The sequence below is a fragment of the Peromyscus eremicus genome, unplaced genomic scaffold (assembly GCF_949786415.1).
Source record: "Peromyscus eremicus unplaced genomic scaffold, PerEre_H2_v1 PerEre#2#unplaced_722, whole genome shotgun sequence".
In the NCBI taxonomy this organism is placed as follows: Eukaryota; Metazoa; Chordata; class Mammalia; order Rodentia; family Cricetidae; genus Peromyscus; species Peromyscus eremicus.
In genome coordinates this window covers 104,099-124,231 of record NW_026734958.1, presented here as the reverse complement: position 1 = coordinate 124,231, position 20,133 = coordinate 104,099, and the positions used below count along the sequence as shown (strand labels likewise).

Genomic DNA, 20,133 nt, shown 5'->3' with positions numbered 1-20,133 from the left:
AGTATTGAATAAGTATTTGCTAAGTGAATAAATACAGTGTGAGACCACACTCTCTTGTACTTCTCTCCCTCTGTTCTCTTCCCTCTCATTGTGTATATCCCAGGCTGGCTTGAATTCCTGATCCATCATCTCCTTCCCTTAAGTATTATTAACTATGGTTATGTTGTGCTGGGGAGGGGATGAATCTCTGGGCCATGTGCATGCTAGGCAAGCACTTTACCAACTGAGCTACATTCCTAGCCCCAAACAGCTATTTCAGTAGAAATACTGTGAGCCACAATTTAATTTAAGACGTTCCAGTGTCATATTAAGAAAGTAGAAGAAATAAAGTGAAACTTATTTTTGTAATGAATTTTATTTAGCCCAATACACCCAAAATATCATTTCAATATAATTAATAGGTGACTTTACATTCTTTCATTTGCACAGTAGAGTGCAATACTCTAAGAGTATTTTGTGTGGCATATTCCTTCCTGCAGAAATCTTCGTCTTTTTTTTTTTTTTGCCATCTTGATAGTTTTTGTTTTTTGTTTTTTAACCTGTCTTTTGAAGCCAAATACAGAATTGGCACTTGCTATTGCAGGATTATTGTGTTGTGTTGAAAGGGTACCTGGATGTTGCTCGGCTTTGTCCCTCATTCTCTCTCCCTGTCAGATGAGGGAGTGTGCTGTCCTTTATGGTACTGGGTTATGATACATTAACTAGGTATGTGCAACACTGGCCACTCAGACAAGACTCTGCAGAAGAGTTCTTTCATTAGTAGTACCTTGTCTTCCCAAGGCTGGGTGTAGAACAGAAGAAACCCCAGTGAGATTACTGCAAATGGAGTGCCCTGTTGCTGCCTCTGAACCCTGCTCTCTCCACAGTTTACTGTCCGTTACAGTGAGGTCCAGGTTGCCTCAAAATCCAGTGACAGCTGCCCTTACAAGGGAAAGACAGGAAATTATAGAAGACATGGAAGAAGAGAAGTCAGTATGACTGGGGGACCAAGATTGGAGTAATACAGCCAAAACCCAAGAATTGCTCATAGTCAGAAGCTGGAAGAGGCGTAGAATAGATTCTCCCCCAGAGCTGCAGCCCTGCTTATGATCTCGGAACAGAAGAAGTAAATTCCTGTTGTCTAAGCACCACTAGTTTGTGGTTATTTGACAGTACCCACAGGAAACTAATGTATAATCAAAAGTTTTCAATAAACCAAAGATTTGTGCTTATCTTGCCTTTCTGTCATGCATTATGATTATTAGGTACTAGACAGTTACATTCTAATCCTTTCTTAGAATTGTCAGGGGAAGTGTGTTAATACCCTACCAGCCTCAACAGGCTTAAGAAATAGATTATATCCTGTAAGATCTGTTCTGTAACTTTTACTCCTTTTCCTTTTTTTTTTTTTCTCAGCTTGTTCTTTTTTTTTTTTTTTTTTTTTCTCTTCATTTTTTAAGGTGTAGTTGATATTTTGGGGGAGGGATAGATAAACTGCCGATAGGGATAAGCTAACAAGTTCTGCTCCTTCAAGTCTGGTTCCTCTCGCACCTTTCTCTTTCCTGTACTGACTCCTTCACATCTCTCCTGTACCTTAATGTTGAAGTGCCAGAGGACTGATTGCCCATCTGTCTATAGATGTTCCCTTGGTGATTTCATCCATGCTTGTGATTTTACACACCACCCCTATAACAACTCCCAAATGACATTTCTAGGCCTGTGTCTACCCCCACCTTCAGTTCTAGAAGGTATGTTTCCACCTAGATAGTTTTTGTGAAGTGGTCCAGGGTTTTAGAACCTGTTAACGGTCTCCTATTTTAGGAGACCTCTCTGTTTCTCAGTGGCTGCTTTTCAAATTGTTCTTTAGTGAATGCCTCTCAGGAGTCAGTAGTTAAGTATTTACTGTCTCCCTGTTAATACATTGTTTGTTGAGCTGGCCAGAATGTTTTTAATCTTTCTTTTTCCCAGTTAAGCAAATACTACCTTCTTTGATAGCAGCTTACTGTTTTCTAATTGATCAGGTAATGTATATTATTTATAATGAGTTTGACTGAAACTACAGAGCACCATTCTGCTCTACTTTCCAGTAAAGAATGGGCTTAAATAGGTCAATGTGGCAGGTGGGTTCAAGACATACCTCTTTTGGAAGGCTTTGGCATGTGGGAGTAGTTTATTCTGAACTTATAGTTTCTGTTTCTGAGAATCATAGAAAGTATCCTGGGTAGAAGGTATATATATGGTGTTGGAAAATGGTACTTTTCAAGTCTGGAGTGGATTTTTGAAAAATGAACACTTATCGATGCTAACGATTTGTCCCTTCCCTCCATATTTAGAAGTAATGTTGTGAAGTATTTGTTCCATTTTTAATATTAGATCACTAGAGTTAGATTTGTCTAGCTATGTAGATGTAAGAAGACTGAAAACTCTGTATTTACTTTTAAGAAATGTGTGTATTTAATAATGTATTCCAGATTTCCAAGTGGCTGACTATACTAATGAGAAAAGCCATTTCAGGCTAGAGAGATGGCTCGGGTCAGGGTAAGAGCGCCTGTTGTTCGTCTAAAGGACCTGAGTTTGGTGCCCAGCACTCACATCAAACAACTCACAACTAACTGTAACTCCAGCTTCAGGGGATTCAGCATCTTCTTAGGGACTTTGAGGGCATGAACACACGTGGCATACACACATACACATACACTGGATGGAAATTACAGCAGATAGAAGATGGCAAAAGAAAAGGTTGATAAAATTGAAGGTAGAGTAATAAAAGCTTGCCAAGTTAATGAATGGAGGGGGGGAAAGAGACACAAAATGAGCATGTTGGCCACTGAACAAACTTAAGTTGTCAAATATACAATTATAATTCCATAAGCAGGGGAGAGAGAGAGAAAATATTAGAGTTAAAAATGTGAAAAGAAGTAATTCCTTAATTTGTTTAATTTAAAATCCAAGAAGTTCATTGAGTCTCAAACAAAATTAATACAAAAAAAAATCTTAACCACACTACTTGTGATGGCTAATCACCATTACCAGTTTTATTGGATTTGGCGTCATCATTGATCCACATCTCTAGAAAGGTCTAATTGGAGAAAGAAGACCTACCCTGAACATGGGCAGCATCATGAGGAAAAATCAAGTTGAGCGCTGGCATTTTTCTACCTAGATGCAATGTGACCTATATTCGCATGTAAGTGTGTGTGCATGTGGAGGCCAGCTACTTTGCTTCTTGCTGTGATGAACTGTATTCTTGAACTATGAATGCAAAATAAACCTTAAGTTGCTGTTTTGGTTGGGTGTTTTATCACAGCAACCAGAAAGAAAACCAATATAATGCTTAATACCAAGCATATAAATTAATAAGACAAAAAGAAAAAGAATCACATTGCCTAAAGGGGAATTGATGAAAACCGCTTACTGCTGTGAGATCTGCACACCAAGATGTATTAAAGAAGGGTCTAAGGCTATAGGAAGATGATACCAGATTTGGGGGATGGACGTGAGCCGCATAAAGAAATGAAGAGCTCCAGAAATGGCAAATATGTTGAAAAATAGTGTCTTAGTTATTCCTGTGAAGACCATGACAACAGCATGGTCTTATAAAGCATTTTCTTATAAAGGAAATCATTTAATTGGGGCTGGCATACAGTTCAGAGATTTAGTCCATTATTGTCATGGCAGGAAGCAAGGCAGCATGCAGACAGACACAGTGCTAGAGAAGGAGCGGAGAGTTCCATATCTTGATTTGAGGGCAGCAGGAAGAGACAGAGCCATGGCTTGAACTTTGAGACCTCAAAACTCTTCACCCTCTTGACACACATCTTCACACAAGGCCACACCTACTCCAACAAGGCCGCATCTCTACATCATCCACACCCAATGAGCCTATGGGGGCCGTTTTCTTTCAAACCACCACAAATTGGCTCTGTCTTTCAAAGAATTATTTTTAAATTACATTTTTGAAGGGGTGGGGCATGTGTGTCTGGGCATGAATGTGAAGGTCAGAGAATGTTTCAGCTTGCAGAATTGAACTCAGGTTATCTATCAGACTTGGTGGCAAGCACTGGTTGAGCCATCTCATTGGCCCCTCTGAAAGGGTTTGTAAGCCTAAAAACTAGTACAATAATTTATAAAGGAGTTTCATAAATGTGACAATTAAAATCTTAATTTCTATATTTTAAAACATCAAATTAAAAATCACATTTGGATAAGGTAAATATTGAATGTTTTCAATTAAACGGGAACAGTGTTTAAATGTAAAAATGAACAAAAAGTGAACAGATAAAGTAGGGATACATGTAAATGCATTTTAAGTTGTTTAGTAATGAAATAAATTGAAGTTAGTAGTTTCTGCTACTCAAAAAACTGTTGCTATAATAAAAGATGTTGACGAGCATTGAGGGAAATAAGTACAGGAACACAGCATCTTAGTAGTCTACTTCAGGTGCTTATTTTAGAAGTACCCGTCATTTAAAAGATAATAGGGGATTCATGCACCAAGATATGACTTTATCAGTTTATTGGGTTGGATGGAGCGAAGGTCATTATTCAATAATTAGTGTTAAAATAATTGGGCAGCTATTTAGAAGTAAAAGTTGGATCTTTTGCTTATATTAAAATATTGAATGAATCAAAAATTTAGGGAAAAATAAACTTTAGAAGTAGCAGAAGACATTATAGAGTTTTATTTAATTTTAAATTCTATTTTTCAGTGCTTGAGAGGCAGAAACAAGCGGTTCTGTGAGTTTGAAGCCAGCCTGGTCTACATAGCAAGTTCCAGGTCAACCAGGGTTACACAGTGAGGTCCTCTCCTCACCCCAAAATTCATTAAATAACATTTGGCCATAAGTGGAGGGTCTCTCCTTCTGTTATGTAGGTTGCAGAGATTGGGCTGAGGTGGTCAGTCTTAGTGGCAAGTACCTGAAGCTATCACCAGTCCCTTAATTTTAAAAGTGTAGTCTTGAAATGTGTAAGCCTTTTCTAAGTGGAAAAAACAAAGGTCATAAAGACAAAGATGTGAATTGTAAAATTTTTTCATTGGAAAATAGCTGTAAAATCATAAAATTTTTAAAAAAGATATCGACATGGCACCATGTTTCTTATATAAAACTAGGTCTTTATATAAATAAGGGAAGGTCACCATCAGGATTTTCTCTTGAAGTATTATTAATTAATAATGCAGACTTCGTGTGTGGGTGTATATTTTGGGGTACAGGGGAGATGAACTCACTAGCATATTATGCTTTTTTAAAGTTTGATTTTGGGGAGAGAGCTGACTAACAGCTGTCTCCCTACCCCTGGTCTGCAGACATTTTTTACCTAGCCTTCCTCATTTCCAAAGTACCTCTAATGAATTATAAGTCATTTATTTAAGTACATGATTAGGAGATGTTTATCAATAGAATACTTTGAATCTGTAATCCTTGAAATTCTATAGTGTCAAGATACCTAACATATTTAACATATTTTATTATGTCCCATAGCAACTTGTGGGGTAAAAAAGATTGTTTTCACAATTTAAAAATTTACCTATAGACCAGGCAGTGATGGTGCACGCCTTTAATCCCAGCACTCTAGAGGGAGAGGCAGGCGGATAATCTGGTCTACAGAGTGAGTTCCAGGACAGCCAGAACTACACAAAGAAACCTTGTCTCAAAAAAAAAAACCAAACCAAAAAAAATTTTGTGTAGAAAGACTATGGTTTAATAAGGACACATCAGCAGTAGCAAACCTGACGCATTTTTTGTAGCAAATACTATTTTCTATAAGCTACACATTGTGTGAGGTACCAGAGAGACACAGCTTACATTTCACTTCAGTAATAAGTTAGGTTTACTTAGATACTTTGTCAAAAGTTGATTTCACATTATTCTCCTAACTTCTGTTTGGAGTGATTGATATCCATATTTGTAATGGAGATCACAGACTCCTTCTAGAGCAGTGGTTCTCAACCTTCCTAATGCTGTGACCTTTCAATACAGTTCCTACTGTTGTGATGACCCTCAACTATAAAATTACTTTCATTGCTCCTTCATAACTGTAATTTTGCTACTGTTGTGAATCATATGTAAATATCCTATACGCAGGATATCTGATATATGACTCCTGTGAAAGGGTCACTTGACCTCTAAAGGGGTCATGATGCACAGGTTGAGAACCACTGTTCTAGAGTATTGTTGTCACTAAAGATGGCTGAGGTCTTGACTCCCAAGTTTCTTCTGATGCTGGGTATTTTTTGTTTACCACTCCCACCACATCCTCCAGGTCCCATTTTAAAAACTGTAGACCAGGCCTGGTGGCACCTGTCTTTAATCCCAGCACCCAGGAGGCAGAGGCTGGTAGGTCTCCGTGAGTTCAAGGCCAGCCTGGTCTACATAGTGAGTTCCAGGAAAGCCAGAGCTACATAATAGAGAGAGACCCTGCCCTCCCCCCATTTTTTTTTAATAGTTTTTTTGAGACAGGGTTTCTCCATGTAGCCCTGGCTGTCCTGAACTTGCTCTGTAAACCAGGCTGGCCTCAAACTCACAAAGATCCACCTGCCTCTGTCTCCCGAGTGTTTTAGTTGTTTTCATTTTGTGTATATGAATGTTCTTCTGCACCACGTGTATACCACACCAGATATGTGTGCCTTGGACCATTGGAGGTCAGAAGACAGAACTGGAGTTACAGACCATTGTGAGCCGTCATGTGGGTGCTGGGTACAGGACTCAGGTCCTCTGCGAGAGCAGCAAGTACTCTTTTTTTTTTCTTTTTTTTTTTTTTTTTTTTTTTTTGGTTTTTTGAGACAGGGTTTCTCTGTGTAGCTTTGCGCCTTTCCTGGAACTCACTTGGTAGTCCAGGCTGGCCTCGAACTCACAGAGATCCGCCTGGCTCTGCCTCCCGAGTGCTGGGATTAAAGGCGTGCGCCACCACTGCCCGACATCAGCAGCAAGTACTCTTAAATGCTGACCCGCTGCTCCAACCGCTAGATCCACTCTTCATTCACCCCTCTGTTTTGCTTTGTGATCCAGAGCATTAACCTCTAAGAATTGTCTCAGTTGTCCTCTTGTTGATTTTTAGTTGAATTTAGCCAAATTTGAGGCCCTGATTGGATACTGGGTTCAGAGGAGAAAAAAAAAAATTAGTTTTTATTCTTTCCTTTGTGCATCCACCTAAGGGATGGCAGCAGCTTTATCTCCGTTAAATTTTCTTTCTAACCCTATCCCCGCCTTTCTAAGTGCACATCCTTCACTTACCTCTTTGAGAATGCTGTTTTAAGATTTATCTATTTCTATTTTCTGTGCCTGGGTGTTTTGTGCCTGATCTGCAGAGGTCAGAGGAGAGCACCAGATCCCCTGGGACAAGGTACACGGATGGTTATGAACTGCACTGTGGGCGCTCTGCTGAGCTTCTCTCCAGTGCTAGCTTTTGCCTTGACTAGAACTGTGACCAATACAACTTGTCTCAAATCTGTGCATTGAGCCTTCTGTCTGTAAGATACTTCATTTGTAAATTCACTATTTCAAATCTAGAGCACATTTTTCTTTAAATCAGTATTTTAATTGTTGATTAGGTGTTTCAGTTGAACTGTTCAACTTTTGTAGTTTTTACAAAGTGTAAGAAAATAATTTGTCAAATTAAATACATTTAAGTAGTGTCAAAACAAACTAATCCCTTGCTAGAGAAATGGCTCAGAGGTTGAGTCATTCATTTTCTTTTCCAGAGGACTCCATTTCAGTTCCCAGGTCCAGGGGGATCTGATGCCCTCTTTTAGATGCACGCACGGGCGCGCGCATAAACCTTAAAAACTGTTCGTCACTTTTACTAGGTCTATAGAACACATAGCTTTTATATGTGGTACAAACATCTTTGTTTGGGCCATTTCATTTCATTATTCCTCCTCCTCCTCCTCCTCCTCCTCTTCTTCTCTTCTCTTCCCCGTTTCTGTCTCTGTCTCTCTGTCTCTCTCTCTCTTTTCTTCTTAAAAATAGGAAATGTAATCCTGGCTGTCCTGAAATTCACTGTGTAGATTAAGCTGTCCTTGAACTCATTGTGAACCATCTACCTCAGTCTCAGTGCAGTTCACCACCTCTCTGGGCTACATTTCATTTCTCAGTTCTACACATTCCTCGAGAGGTGGATAAAAGAATCAAGGGGAGGGAGTATAAACACTGGACTAGAAGTTAGAAAAGTAATGTGACCTACTTCTCCTTGGTTGAAGGAGGCACTGGGGTTCCTTTGCCACTGAAAAACTAACTCTCTAGCAGTGAAAGTACATACAGTTGGAATTGTGCTCAATGTGAAAAGAAGCAACATTTCTCACTGTTTCATTAGCAGATGACTAGAGTTCCTATGACACTGAAGTGACTATGGAGTCTACTTACATTTCACTCTATTTCAGGAGCCAAGCTCTTCTAGTATTTTTAATTACTGATCCATACTTTCATTCTTGGGGAAAGGATCTCATTAAATAGATAGGCATTAATATCATGGAGGTTGCATCCATTAGGGTTTTCCAGAGAAACAAATGTCACAGATACACAGAAAGATTTTTGTTTTGTTTTGTTATGTTGTTATGAAGACGGAAACATACTATGATCTGCTGTCTGCAAGCTAGAGGCTGAGGAAAACTGATATAATTCCAATCCAAATGCAAATGTTTGGGAACCAAAGGAACCTGTGTTAGAAGTTCTGGTCTGAGTTCAAAAGGTCTGGGAAGCAGGAGCTCTCAGTCCCAAGAGTGGGAGAAAGGTAGATATCAGGCAGAAGGCAGACTCCCCTTTTCTCTCTCTCTATCCAGTGGATTAGTTGGTGCTCACACACATTAGTAAGGTGCTCTTCTGTACTCAGTCTGCTGATTTAGGTCCTGCTCTCGAAATTCTTCTTCCCATCACTGCTTTTCTTCATGTTATCAGTGTTTTGTAGCTTAACAAATCAGTTGGGAATCTTTCTGTGCTCTTTATCATTTGTTCTTATTCTAAAATGGTTAAGTGTTTGTTGTACAGTGCAAGCACCTGGGTTGGGAGAGATTGAGAGAGATTTAAATCATAAAGATTTCAGGTTCCATAGACAGGAGTGTGCTGAGGAGGAGAGGATAGCTTAGCCATGCTGGCCACTTACAGTGAAGGAAGCTGGGTTAGCATATCCAACAGCAACCTGCAGAACAAAGAAACTTCCTTACTTTTCTACACTTGGGGGCAGGAGCCTCTGAACTTAGAGGGAGAAGTCTCTAAGTCTTTAGAGAAGGTACTAGGTAGGATAGAAGGCTGTAGTTTAAGAAGCAAATTCTGGCCAGGCGGTGGTGGCGCACACCTTTAATCCCAGCACTCGGGAGGCAGAGCCAGGCGGATCTCTGTTAGTTCGAGGCCAGCCTGAGCTACCAAGTGAGTTCCAGGAAAGGCGCAAAGCTACACAGAGAAACCCTGTCTCGAAGAAAAAAAAAAAAAAGATAAAAATAAAAATAAAAAAAATAAGCGAATTCTGTTGTCCTACCCTACTTTGGGGCTGCTGCGTTTTAGGAATTTCGTCCTTTAGGGAAGGTACCAGATAGGTAAGGCATGGCTGATTCCTCTACAAGGGCAGCATCTGTGACCTAATGAGGGGGTGTGTGTGTATACATACGTGTATGCACATGTGTGCCTGTAGTGGACCAGCCCCCACACTTATTTACCCCAGGAACTCTTGAGGAATGAGGGATAAGAGACTTAGTTAGAAATAGAGAGTAAAGAAACAGAAAACACAGGATAAACTCGGGTGGGCCTGGATCCTTATCCACCAGCCCAGAACTTTATTCCAAAGGTCTATTTATAACAATGCCAAGGGGTGGAGCAAAAGACCTCCCCTTTGCTAGTTAGACCCTTACAAACACCTGGTACCCAGACCTGTGGTCCAATCAACCTCCCATGCAGTCCTGCTAGGTACAGCCACTAGAAACCTAGTGGGCTCCAACATGTGCCCATGTAGAGGTTGGAGGAGGACATTCAAGTATCTTTATTTCACTCTTACTCCCTTGAAAAAGACAGAATCTGTAACTGAATCTTTTTCTTTCTTTCTCTTTTTTTTTTGCATCTGCATGGAAAGAGTTTATTATAATATAGAGATAAAGAGACAGAAAGACAGAAAGGAGAGAGAGGAAGAGAAGAGAGGAAAAGCAGAGGTGTGCGCACCTCATGGCAAGGAAGAAAGAAATTGGAAGAGCCTGAACCTGTTTCTTTATCTAGACTGGCAGCCAGCAAGTCTCCAGTTTTGGGATTATAGGCACAAGTGGCTACACCTAGCTTTCTATATATAGATTTAGATTCAGGTCCACGTGCTTTCGTAGCAAGTGTTCTTACCCAATGACCATCTCCCTAGCCCCATACTTTGGATTATTTTTGGTTTGGTTTTGTTGTTTTTGAGACAGGGTCTCACTATGTATCTCTGGCTGTCCTGGAACTTACTATGTAGACTAGACTCATGGAGATCCACCTGAGTACTGGATTAAAGGCTTGGTGTGTGCCACCATGCTTGGCAATACCTAGGATCTTATATAGTATATTCTGTATAAATCCAGTGGACCTTATTAGTCTTTGTAGACTATGTTTGAAGTAGTTGGATATATATATGTTTTTATGTGTGTATATGTCTGTATATACACACATATGCATGTCTAGGAGGTCTGATAATGAAGCCACAGTCTGATAGTTTCTGAATTTTTGTTTCTCCATCTGTAAAATGAGAATAATGAAAAATGTTTTTAGCTAAAATTTGTGAATTGCAAATCATTCATAAGAGAAAAGTAAGCTGCTTGTGTCCCTACTTCCGGGGTGGTAAGATGAAACATTGACTATATCTTCTGAATTTGCCGTTACATAGATCTCTTCTTAATCTTGTTCATATGGCTTGCAAGATGGGTCCTTTTTTTTTTTTTTTTTAAATAAAGGTGAATTCTGTATTAGGCTATCATTCACTATAATTTCTCAATGATACCCCTCTATGTTTTGTGAAAATTGAGATATTTTTAAGACAAAATAACAGGTAAATTTTATGAATAAAGGCTTATAATTACAACTGGTATATGAATAATGTTTCTTTAGATTACTAAAGTCCAGATAGGAAGTATGTGTATCTTGTTAATAGTAATAATCTCAGTGTTTAGTACATGGAGAGATTTCTACTGTGAGATTTCACCAAAGTTCTTGTTTACCGAGGCATTCCCAATTCTCTTTAGTCACATGTTTATAGATAATTCTCTTGGACCATTTCTCCAAAGGGTGGTCATTAAATTGTGTGGATTTTTAAAAAAAAGTGTTGGGACTGGAGAGGTATCTCAGTAATTAAGAATACTTACTGTTCTTCTAGAAGATTTAAGTTCCCAGCACCTATGTCAGGAAGCACATAGCTACCTGTAACTTAGGCACCAGGGAATCTGATGCCCTTTTCTGGCCATGGCCACTCACACACACATGCATATACCCCTACACACAGTTACACAAACATATACCTACTTAAAAAAAAAAGCAACATATGGTAGCATGCACCTTTAATCCTGGCACTTGGGAGGCAGGGGTAGGTGGATATATGTGTGTTTGAGGCCAGCCTGGTCTACATAGTGGGTTCCAGGACAGCTTGGACTATGTGGTGAAATCTTTTCTCAAAAAACTAGTTAGATGGTGATGATACACACCTTTAATCCCAGTACTCCTGAGTTAGATCGAGGCCAGGACAGGTGGAGCTACACAGATCTACAGAACTCGAGTTCCAGGACAGGTGGGGCTACACAGAGAAACCATGTCTCAAAAACAAACATACAAACAAAACTAAATAAATATTTTTTTTTTTTGAAATAAAAATAGTCTTATTGCCTCCCTAGCATAATGAGAAACAGAGAACGTGGTTTCCCTTGCGAGGGCAGAAGGCAACCTATAGGAATTTGTTTTTAAGTGAGTGTGTTTAACAAAGTATGTCGGCAGAAGTTTCCGTCCTGCCAGCAGCTCCCAAATAAACATGCTGAGGTTTATATTAATTGTAAATGCTTGGCCAGTAGCTCAGGCTTGTTAACTAGCTCTTACATTTAGATTAACCCATAATTCTTATCTACCCTCTGCCACGTGGCTCATGGTGTGTTACCTCATTTTCTACAGTCCTGCTTCCTCTGCATCTGCTGGTGTCTCCCTGACTCTGCCCTTCTTCATCCCAGCAGCCTTAGTTTGGTTGTCCTGCCTATACTTCCTGCCTGGCTACTGGCCAGTAGCTTTTTATTAACAATGAGAGCAGCACATTTTCACAGTGTACAGGATTATTCCACAGCAAAAGTGTCTTTAGTATTAGTGATTGTTAAGTGAAGTGTGCAGCCAAATCACTGAGGAACATTTTAAATATCAAAAGAAAACTTGTGTCCCTATTCTACAAATGGTCTCATACCATAGATACTATTTTGCGATTGTCATTTCTCGGCACTCTATATAAATCTTTCCATAGCTTACATTTGGATTATAGTTTGTTCATTTAAGTGCCTAGTTGAATACTCAAACATTATTTATTTACTTATTTATTGGTTTTTCAAGACAGGGTTTCTGTGTGTAGCCCTGGCTCTCCTGGAACTCATTCTGTAGACCAGGCTGGCCTTGAACACAGAGATCCACCTGCCTTTGCTCCCAAGTGCTGGGATTAAAGGTGTGCACTGCTGCCAGGCTTAAATGTTATTTTCCAGTTTTACATGGAGATTTTATTGTTTTGCTCCCCCCCCCCCCGCGCTCTTTTACCAACTATACAGCAATAGGTAGATTTATTTGCAATATGTATTATTATTTCACTTGAAGGACAAACTTTATAAGTAGGGTACCTGGGCTTAAGAATTTTCTGATTTAACCAGGCGGTGGTGGTGCATGCCTTCCTTTAATCCCAGAACTTGGGAGGCAGAGCCAGGCAGACCTCTGTGAGTTCAAGGCCAGCCTGGTCTACAGGGTGAGATCCAGGATAGGCACCACAACTACACAGAGAAACCCTGTCTCGAAAAAACAAAAACAAAAAGAAAACAAAAGAATTTTCTGATTTAAAATAATGCTAAATTCGCACGCGCGCGAGTAAACACACACACACATTTGTGCTTAGATTCTTCTAGCAAGACATGAGGTGATTCTTTCACTAAACTAATATCAATCAACCTTTTACAACTTTTCTTAGTATCTACCACAATAGTATCTAATGTTTGGATTTTTATTTCTTTAGTTGTGATTGTTGTTGAATTGTTTCGTGTCTGACTAATTTTTATAATACTCAAAACCACTTGCTTGAGTCTGTGTGGCTCTCAGACTTTATATTGTTTCCTCACTGGTGCTAGTGTATAAAGTCTAGTTGTATTATAAGAAAGCTTATTCTTTACTAAACATGTTTTCCAGTGTATTGTGTATGGTCTTGTTTAGGAGTAAAAATGCTGGGTAACCATGCGCTCTAGTTTGGTAGATGTTGTTAAACAGTTTCCAGAGTAGTTGTGCCATCTTATTTCCTCACCACTAATATGAGAGAGTCCTCACTCCTCCACATCCCTGTCAACATCCAGAAATACCAGTCTCCTCGTTTTAGCCATCTACTAGGTGTATAGTGGCCTGTCTGTGTAGCTGTAGTGATGATTAATAATGTTGTGCATTTAAACATGCTTTTGTAAAGTGCTTGTTATACCCCTGTCCATTTGTCTTTTGGGTTGTCTGTTTCTATGTACATGTACATGCCCTTTACCTCTTCTGGACACTGTTATTTTATTAGCTGTTTGTGGTGCCTGTCTTCTCCCACACCGTTAATACTTGTTTCTTGGACTTTCTTTCATCATTTACCATCTTTTATTTTATGATTAGCACTTGTAATGTTCTGTGTAAGAAATCTTTTTGTTGAAATATTATTCTCTTTGTCTCCTAAAAACTTCTTCACATTTAAATTTGAGAATTTGCTGTAATTGATTTTTTAAAATTATTATTAGTTTGTGTGTTTCTATGTTCATATGACATGGTGTATACATGAAATTCAGAGGACGACTTTCAGGAGGCAGTTCCCTCCTTCCACTATGTATGTTCCAGGAATAGAACCCAGGTCATCAGGCTTATGTGACAAGTGCTTTTATGGGGTGAGCTATAGGTCAAATTCCTGATCCCCTCTCAGATAATTTTTGAAAGACCATTTTTAGTGCTCAGCAAAGTCACCTTTGTTAAAAATCAAATATAATAGGTGAGATTTTCTTCTTTATGTTTTTTTAGTTTTTTGAGACAAGGTTTCCCTGTGTAGCCCTGGCTGTCCTGGAACTTGCTCTGTAGACCAGGCTGGCCTCGAACTCACAGAGCTCTGCCTGCCTCTGCCTCTGCCTCCCGAGTGCTGAGATTAAAGGTGTGCACCACCACCACTCAGCTAATATGTGAGATTTTTAAAGGAAAATGGTGGCTTTATTCTGTTGAGTTGGTCTGTCACCATCCTAATAACATGCACATTACCATGTTGTGAAATTATAGGAAGTGATTGTTTCTGGAATGTAAGAGACCCTCTACCTAGAATGTTTTTCTTCAAGATTATCATATAAACCATTCCTAAATTTTTTTGTTTTCATGTGCATTTTATTCCTAATTAAAAACAAATTAAAGGCAGTGAGGAATCTTTTAAATCAGTGATAGCATCAAGATTTGTCTAAGACTTTTGTAACAATTGTTTCAGTTCAAATGTAGAAAACTTTATATTAGGATTAAAGAATGTCTTTGATATTTCAGTATTCATTGTACATTTTCCTGTAGACTAATGACTTTAATTTTTATGCTAATGGTTATAGAACATACTTGTTAAAAATTTCACAGAGAACCTGTAAGATTATAAAAACATATACATATAAAAATACAGTTAAGTTGTTTGTTTTTTGTTTTTTAGGACATCTGTGACAACAGTCTTCTCTAATTGAACTTTTTCGAGATTCTCTGAAGGAGCCAATAGGATTTTTTTGCATCATGACTTAATCTGAATACAAGAACAAAAAATAAATTTTATTTTTAAGTATAATGAAGGGCTGCATATGAACACTGACCCCAACTCAATTCTAATGAGCATTTTAGACATGAGTTTACATCGGCAAATGGGTTCCGATAGAGATCTTCAGTCTTCTGCCTCATCTGTGAGCTTGCCTTCTGTCAAAAAGGCACCCAAAAAGAGAAGAATTTCAATAGGCTCGCTCTTTCGGAGGAAAAAGGACAGCAGGCGTAAATCAAGGGAGCTCAATGGTGGGGTGGATGGAATTGCAAGTATTGAAAGTATACATTCTGAAATGTGTACGGATAAGAACTCCATTTTCTCTACAAATACCTCTTCTGACAATGGATTGACTTCAATCAGCAAACAAATTGGAGACTTCATAGAATGTCCTTTGTGCCTATTGCGGCATTCTAAAGACAGATTTCCTGATATAATGACATGTCACCATAGATCTTGTGTGGATTGCTTACGACAATACCTAAGGATAGAAATCTCTGAAAGTAGAGTTAATATCAGTTGTCCAGAATGTACCGAACGGTTTAATCCCCATGACATTCGCTTGATATTAAGTGATGATGTCTTAATGGAAAAATACGAAGAGTTTATGCTTCGACGATGGCTTGTTGCAGACCCTGACTGTAGGTGGTGTCCAGCTCCGGACTGTGGGTGAGAACATACCGTTTGGCTTTTCTTAGTTTGTTTTTCTCTAGGGATAAGATAAGAATTTTCTTGTAGTCTAAAAAACAGTCTTAACACTCTAAATAGCTTATTTAAGAACAAAACATTTTGGGTATATACCATACTAAGTATTGAAATTCAGAAATCCTAACTTGTTTTTATATCGTCTCTGTTAAATTCTTACCTGCATTTTGTGAAGACAACTGCTAGTGAGATGGTGGGGAACAGGATTAAGTTATAAGCAAATTTGAATGTCCTCACCCATGAACAGTTTTTATTTGGGGATAACAGAATGCTCAGTGTTAGGGTTATTTGTTGTCATAAATAAATGATGCTTTTGAAAGGCATTTATACCACAGATAAGTGTGTTTGTGTTCATATGTGAACATTTTCAGGTCTCAAGAATTGCTACACAGGAATTCTATAATTCATTACCTCAAGTTCTAAATGACAAATGTCATTTCCTCCGCATTTAAAAGGAAATAATTTTGCAGATATATTAGATTATTATGTAACTGCAGCCTGCATGTTGTGTGATTGTCAGAACTAAGAAAAACCAGATATTTGCCCTTTAAGTTAGTTATATGCCCTTTATAGTAAGAGCCACAAAAGGGAGGTAGCTCAGTTGGTAAAATGACTGCTTTGCAAACATGGGGGACCTGAGTCTGGATCCCCAGAATCCATGTCAAAAAGCTGGGCTTGGTGGACATACCTGTAGCCCCAGTGCTAGGGGCCAGGCAGAGACAGGTGGTTCCTGAAGCTCGTTGACCAGCTAGCCTAGCTAAATTAAGTGGAGAATGATTGAAGGAAGACAGCCATTATCAGCCTCTGGCCTCATGTGCATGTGCCTCCAACATACTTGTGTGTACATACCCTACACATAGCACAAAAAAGACATATAAGACTACTAAAAAGATATACAATCCATGAATAGTAAAATTTAACATACCATTAGTATCCCATACGTTATATAAGTAGAGCTTATGAAAACCCTGAATTTCTATATTATTTGATTATAGATCCAGGAAAAACTAGGATGTGAGTTTTGTGGTGATATATTGTGTCCCCCAAAATATTGTGCATTCTAATAAACTTATCTGGGGTTAGAGGACAGAACAGCCACTAGATAGACATAGAGGCCAGAAAATGGTGGCACACACACCTTTAATCCTATCACTTGGGAGGCAGAGATCCATCTGGATCTCTGTGAGTTCAAAGTCACACTGGAAACAGCCAGGCATGGTGACTCACGCCTTTAATCCCAGGAAGTAATGGCAGAAAGTAGGAACTAGTCTGGCTAAGCTCTTAGGCTTTTGAGCAGCAGTTTGCCTGAGATTCATTTGGGTGAGGACTCAGAGGCTTCCAGTCTGAGGAAACAGGATCAGTTGAGGAATTGGTGAGGTGAGGAAGCTGTGGCTTGTTCTGCTTCTCTGATCTTCCAGCATTCACCCCCAATACCTGGCTTCAGGTTTGATTTTATTAATAAGACCTTCTAAGATTTGTGCTACAGAGTTTATTAAATTATAGTTTCAGAATTTATTGCATGAATCAAACTAGTTTTTAAAAACTTGTTGAGTAAATTTTCAGATTGCATCTAGTCTATATTCCCTAATTTTAAATGGAAAAAGTTAAATATTTCCCATCTGGGTAAATCAGTGAACACACAACTGTCTACCAAGGATTACTGTGTAATATAAAGCATTAAAAAACTTAGTTACTTAATACTTTTTTTTTTTTTTGGTTTTTCGAGACAGGGTTTCTCTGTGTAGCTTAATACTTTATGAATTCATTAGTTGTGTAAGTCTCAGATAGAATATAGTATCAGATTTGAATTATGCTTCCCGATACTAAAGAGTTTCTGTTATAACAAAAGCATACATTAGCAATACTATATAAGGGATTATGGGTGTAGTTCAGTGGGTAAGGTACATGCCTAGCAAGTGTGAGGTCCAGGGTCTGATCCGCAGCACCATATAAACTGAGGATGTTGGTGCATGCTTACAATTTTAGCACTTGGGAAGTGGAAGCAGGACAATCAAGTTCAAAATCACCCTCAGCCATATAGTAGGTTCAGAGTTAGCCAGGGCTGCATAAGACCCTTCCTCAAAAATAAGCCGGTAGTATGTATGTGAGTATGTAAAAAGAAGGTAACTCTTTAAACTAGGCCACAGCCAGCTGAGTTTCCAGGGGTAATGGCAGAACCAAACTCCAGGATCTGTGATAAGTTATACTCTGTGTCTAGAAAATAGGATTAATGAGCAATGGTTTCAAATAATTTGAGCGAGAGAGTGTATCCTATTTAAACAGCTTAGATGCGATTGTATCACTCTGGAGCATAGGGACCACTTGTACAGTATTTTCACTGGTGCAAGAGTGAACATCTTTCTCCTCAAATTAGATTTTGAGTTGGGCAAAACATTTTACCTTATCCTTTTAAGAATCATTATATCTAATGCTCCCATAAAACACTTCAAACACTGAGAAATGATTTCTGTTGTATATATCATGTGGAGGAAGAATGTGGTTTTCAGAGTATTTTTCATAGAACCCCAGGACACGAGTTATTTAATGAAGTGTCAGAAACCGTGGCCAGCATAAACTGAGACAGTAAATCTAAGGGCCCACAACTTCTGGTTGATAAATAGCTCTGTATTATCTTGTCACCACACATAACACATTAAACAGAATCAGAGCAGATTACAGAGGTAGTTATAAAAGTAAAATAAGAAAATATACATGGATAATTTACTCACTTGCCACATTATCTATTAAAATCGAATACACCTTACAGTAGAGAGATTAACACCAAGAGAAACAAAATAGGAACACCTAATTCAATAAATTATATTCTTAAAAACAAATTTACGGTGGTTTTATAGTAAAGAATTATCCCTCATTAATTTGGCTGTAGAGTAAGTTGGTGTTGATGATTGTCAGTAGTCTTAACTACAAAGGACAGAAAACTAGTTAGAGTCCCTTTATTTTTACATTATTGTTTGTGCTGGCTCTCTAGAGATTAAGAGCATAATTTATATGTAGCTGGTAATGTTACAGGTATTATATTGGTATTGTATAGAAAACTTTACCCACTAACATAAAACGTGTATGCATAGTTTGAGCATCATGTAGGTGGATGTTGGGAATCAAATGTGGGTCTTCTGCAGGAGCGGCCAGCGCTCTGAATTATTGAGCCGTATCTCCAGTTGTTGCCGTTTTAAAACAGACAGACATAAAAGCCGGCCTTTCTTAGCGTTAGCCTTTGAACTTCCTCTGATCTCCCATTTTGCTCCTCTTCTAGCCTCTTCATTCCTTCAGGAGAAGGTAAGATATGGAAGAGGCTTAGAATAAAATGTCTTTTTCCTTTTCACTGAAATTACCATTTTTTCCTTTTTCTTTTTCAAGACAAGGTTTCTCCGTGTAGTTTTGTAGCCTGTCCTGGATCTCCCTCTGTAGACCAGGCTAGCCTCCAGCTCAGAGATCCGCCTGCCTCTGCCTCCCAAGTGCTGGGATTAAAGGCGTGCGCTACCATTACCCAGCTGAAATTACTATTTTTATATAAAAACTTGACTTTAAATCATATACTTTAAAGTTGAAAATAAAATAGATTCTTTCCCCCACTCCTGGGACTGCAATGAATTAGCCATTCTTTAAAAAAGATATTTTAGTAAGTATTATTTTTATATGTATGGGTGTTTTGCCTACATGTAAAGTCTGTGAACCACATGTATGCAGTGTCCATGGAGGCCAGAAGAGGACATCAATCCGTGGTGCCTGGAGTTAGACAGTTATAAACCACCATGTGGGTGCTAGGACTCTAACTCAGGTCCTCTGTAAGAGCAGCAAGTGCTCTTAAATGCTGAGCCACTCTCCAGCCCCTCATTGGTTCTCTTAAAATCTAGGGAAGTGAAATGCTGCTAAATTACTGTTTTGATTTAAACTGCCATTAATTTTGTACTATTTTAATGTCAATTCTCCCAGAAGTAAAATAGAATTTAAGGTGCAAAGTTTAAATTTGAAGAATGGGATGCTTAAGAGTCACAAAGGGAGGAATGCTCGTCTATTTAAAATCCTGCGCAATTAATGCAAATGGACTTGAAATTTGATACAATCTTAGCTATGATTATTACTTAAATTTTGTTGCCAATAACAAGAACACCAAAACTCCCCTAAGTTTCCAGGAAATATTTCATATTTAAAAATAAATAAACACAAAAATCCCCCAAAACTTAAATGTAGACAAATTTATTTGATATTGCTTTCAAAGAGAGCTAAAATGCTCTTTGACAGTTCATTTGTATGGTTGTATGTATATGCACTTATAGGAATAGAGCTGCCCTTAGGATTCACAGCTTGTCCTCCTCCCCATTCCCGTTTTACAAAGATGTAGAACATTATCCCATGATTGTCACTTCTGCTGTATAAGGATATTGGCATTGATACAGTGTATTAGTTACTTTTCTGTTGCCATGGTAAGATGTCATGCCCAGGGATGAGACCACCATCGTGGGGAAGCATGGC

The 20,133-nt window shown here is 38.6% G+C and overlaps 1 protein-coding gene across 2 annotated transcripts in view; it reads left to right on the top strand.

The window, feature by feature from the left end:
• Positions 1 to 20,133, top strand: part of Rnf19a (ring finger protein 19A, RBR E3 ubiquitin protein ligase) — a 45,093-nt gene that overhangs the window by 5,232 nt on the left and 19,728 nt on the right. For both annotated transcript variants that reach the window (XM_059252990.1, XM_059252991.1), the window contains exon 2: positions 14,839 to 15,603. In XM_059252990.1, the coding sequence (XP_059108973.1) occupies positions 14,981 to 15,603 (623 nt within the window). In that variant the 5' untranslated portion in view covers positions 14,839 to 14,980. The remainder of the gene's footprint in view (positions 1 to 14,838; positions 15,604 to 20,133) is intronic.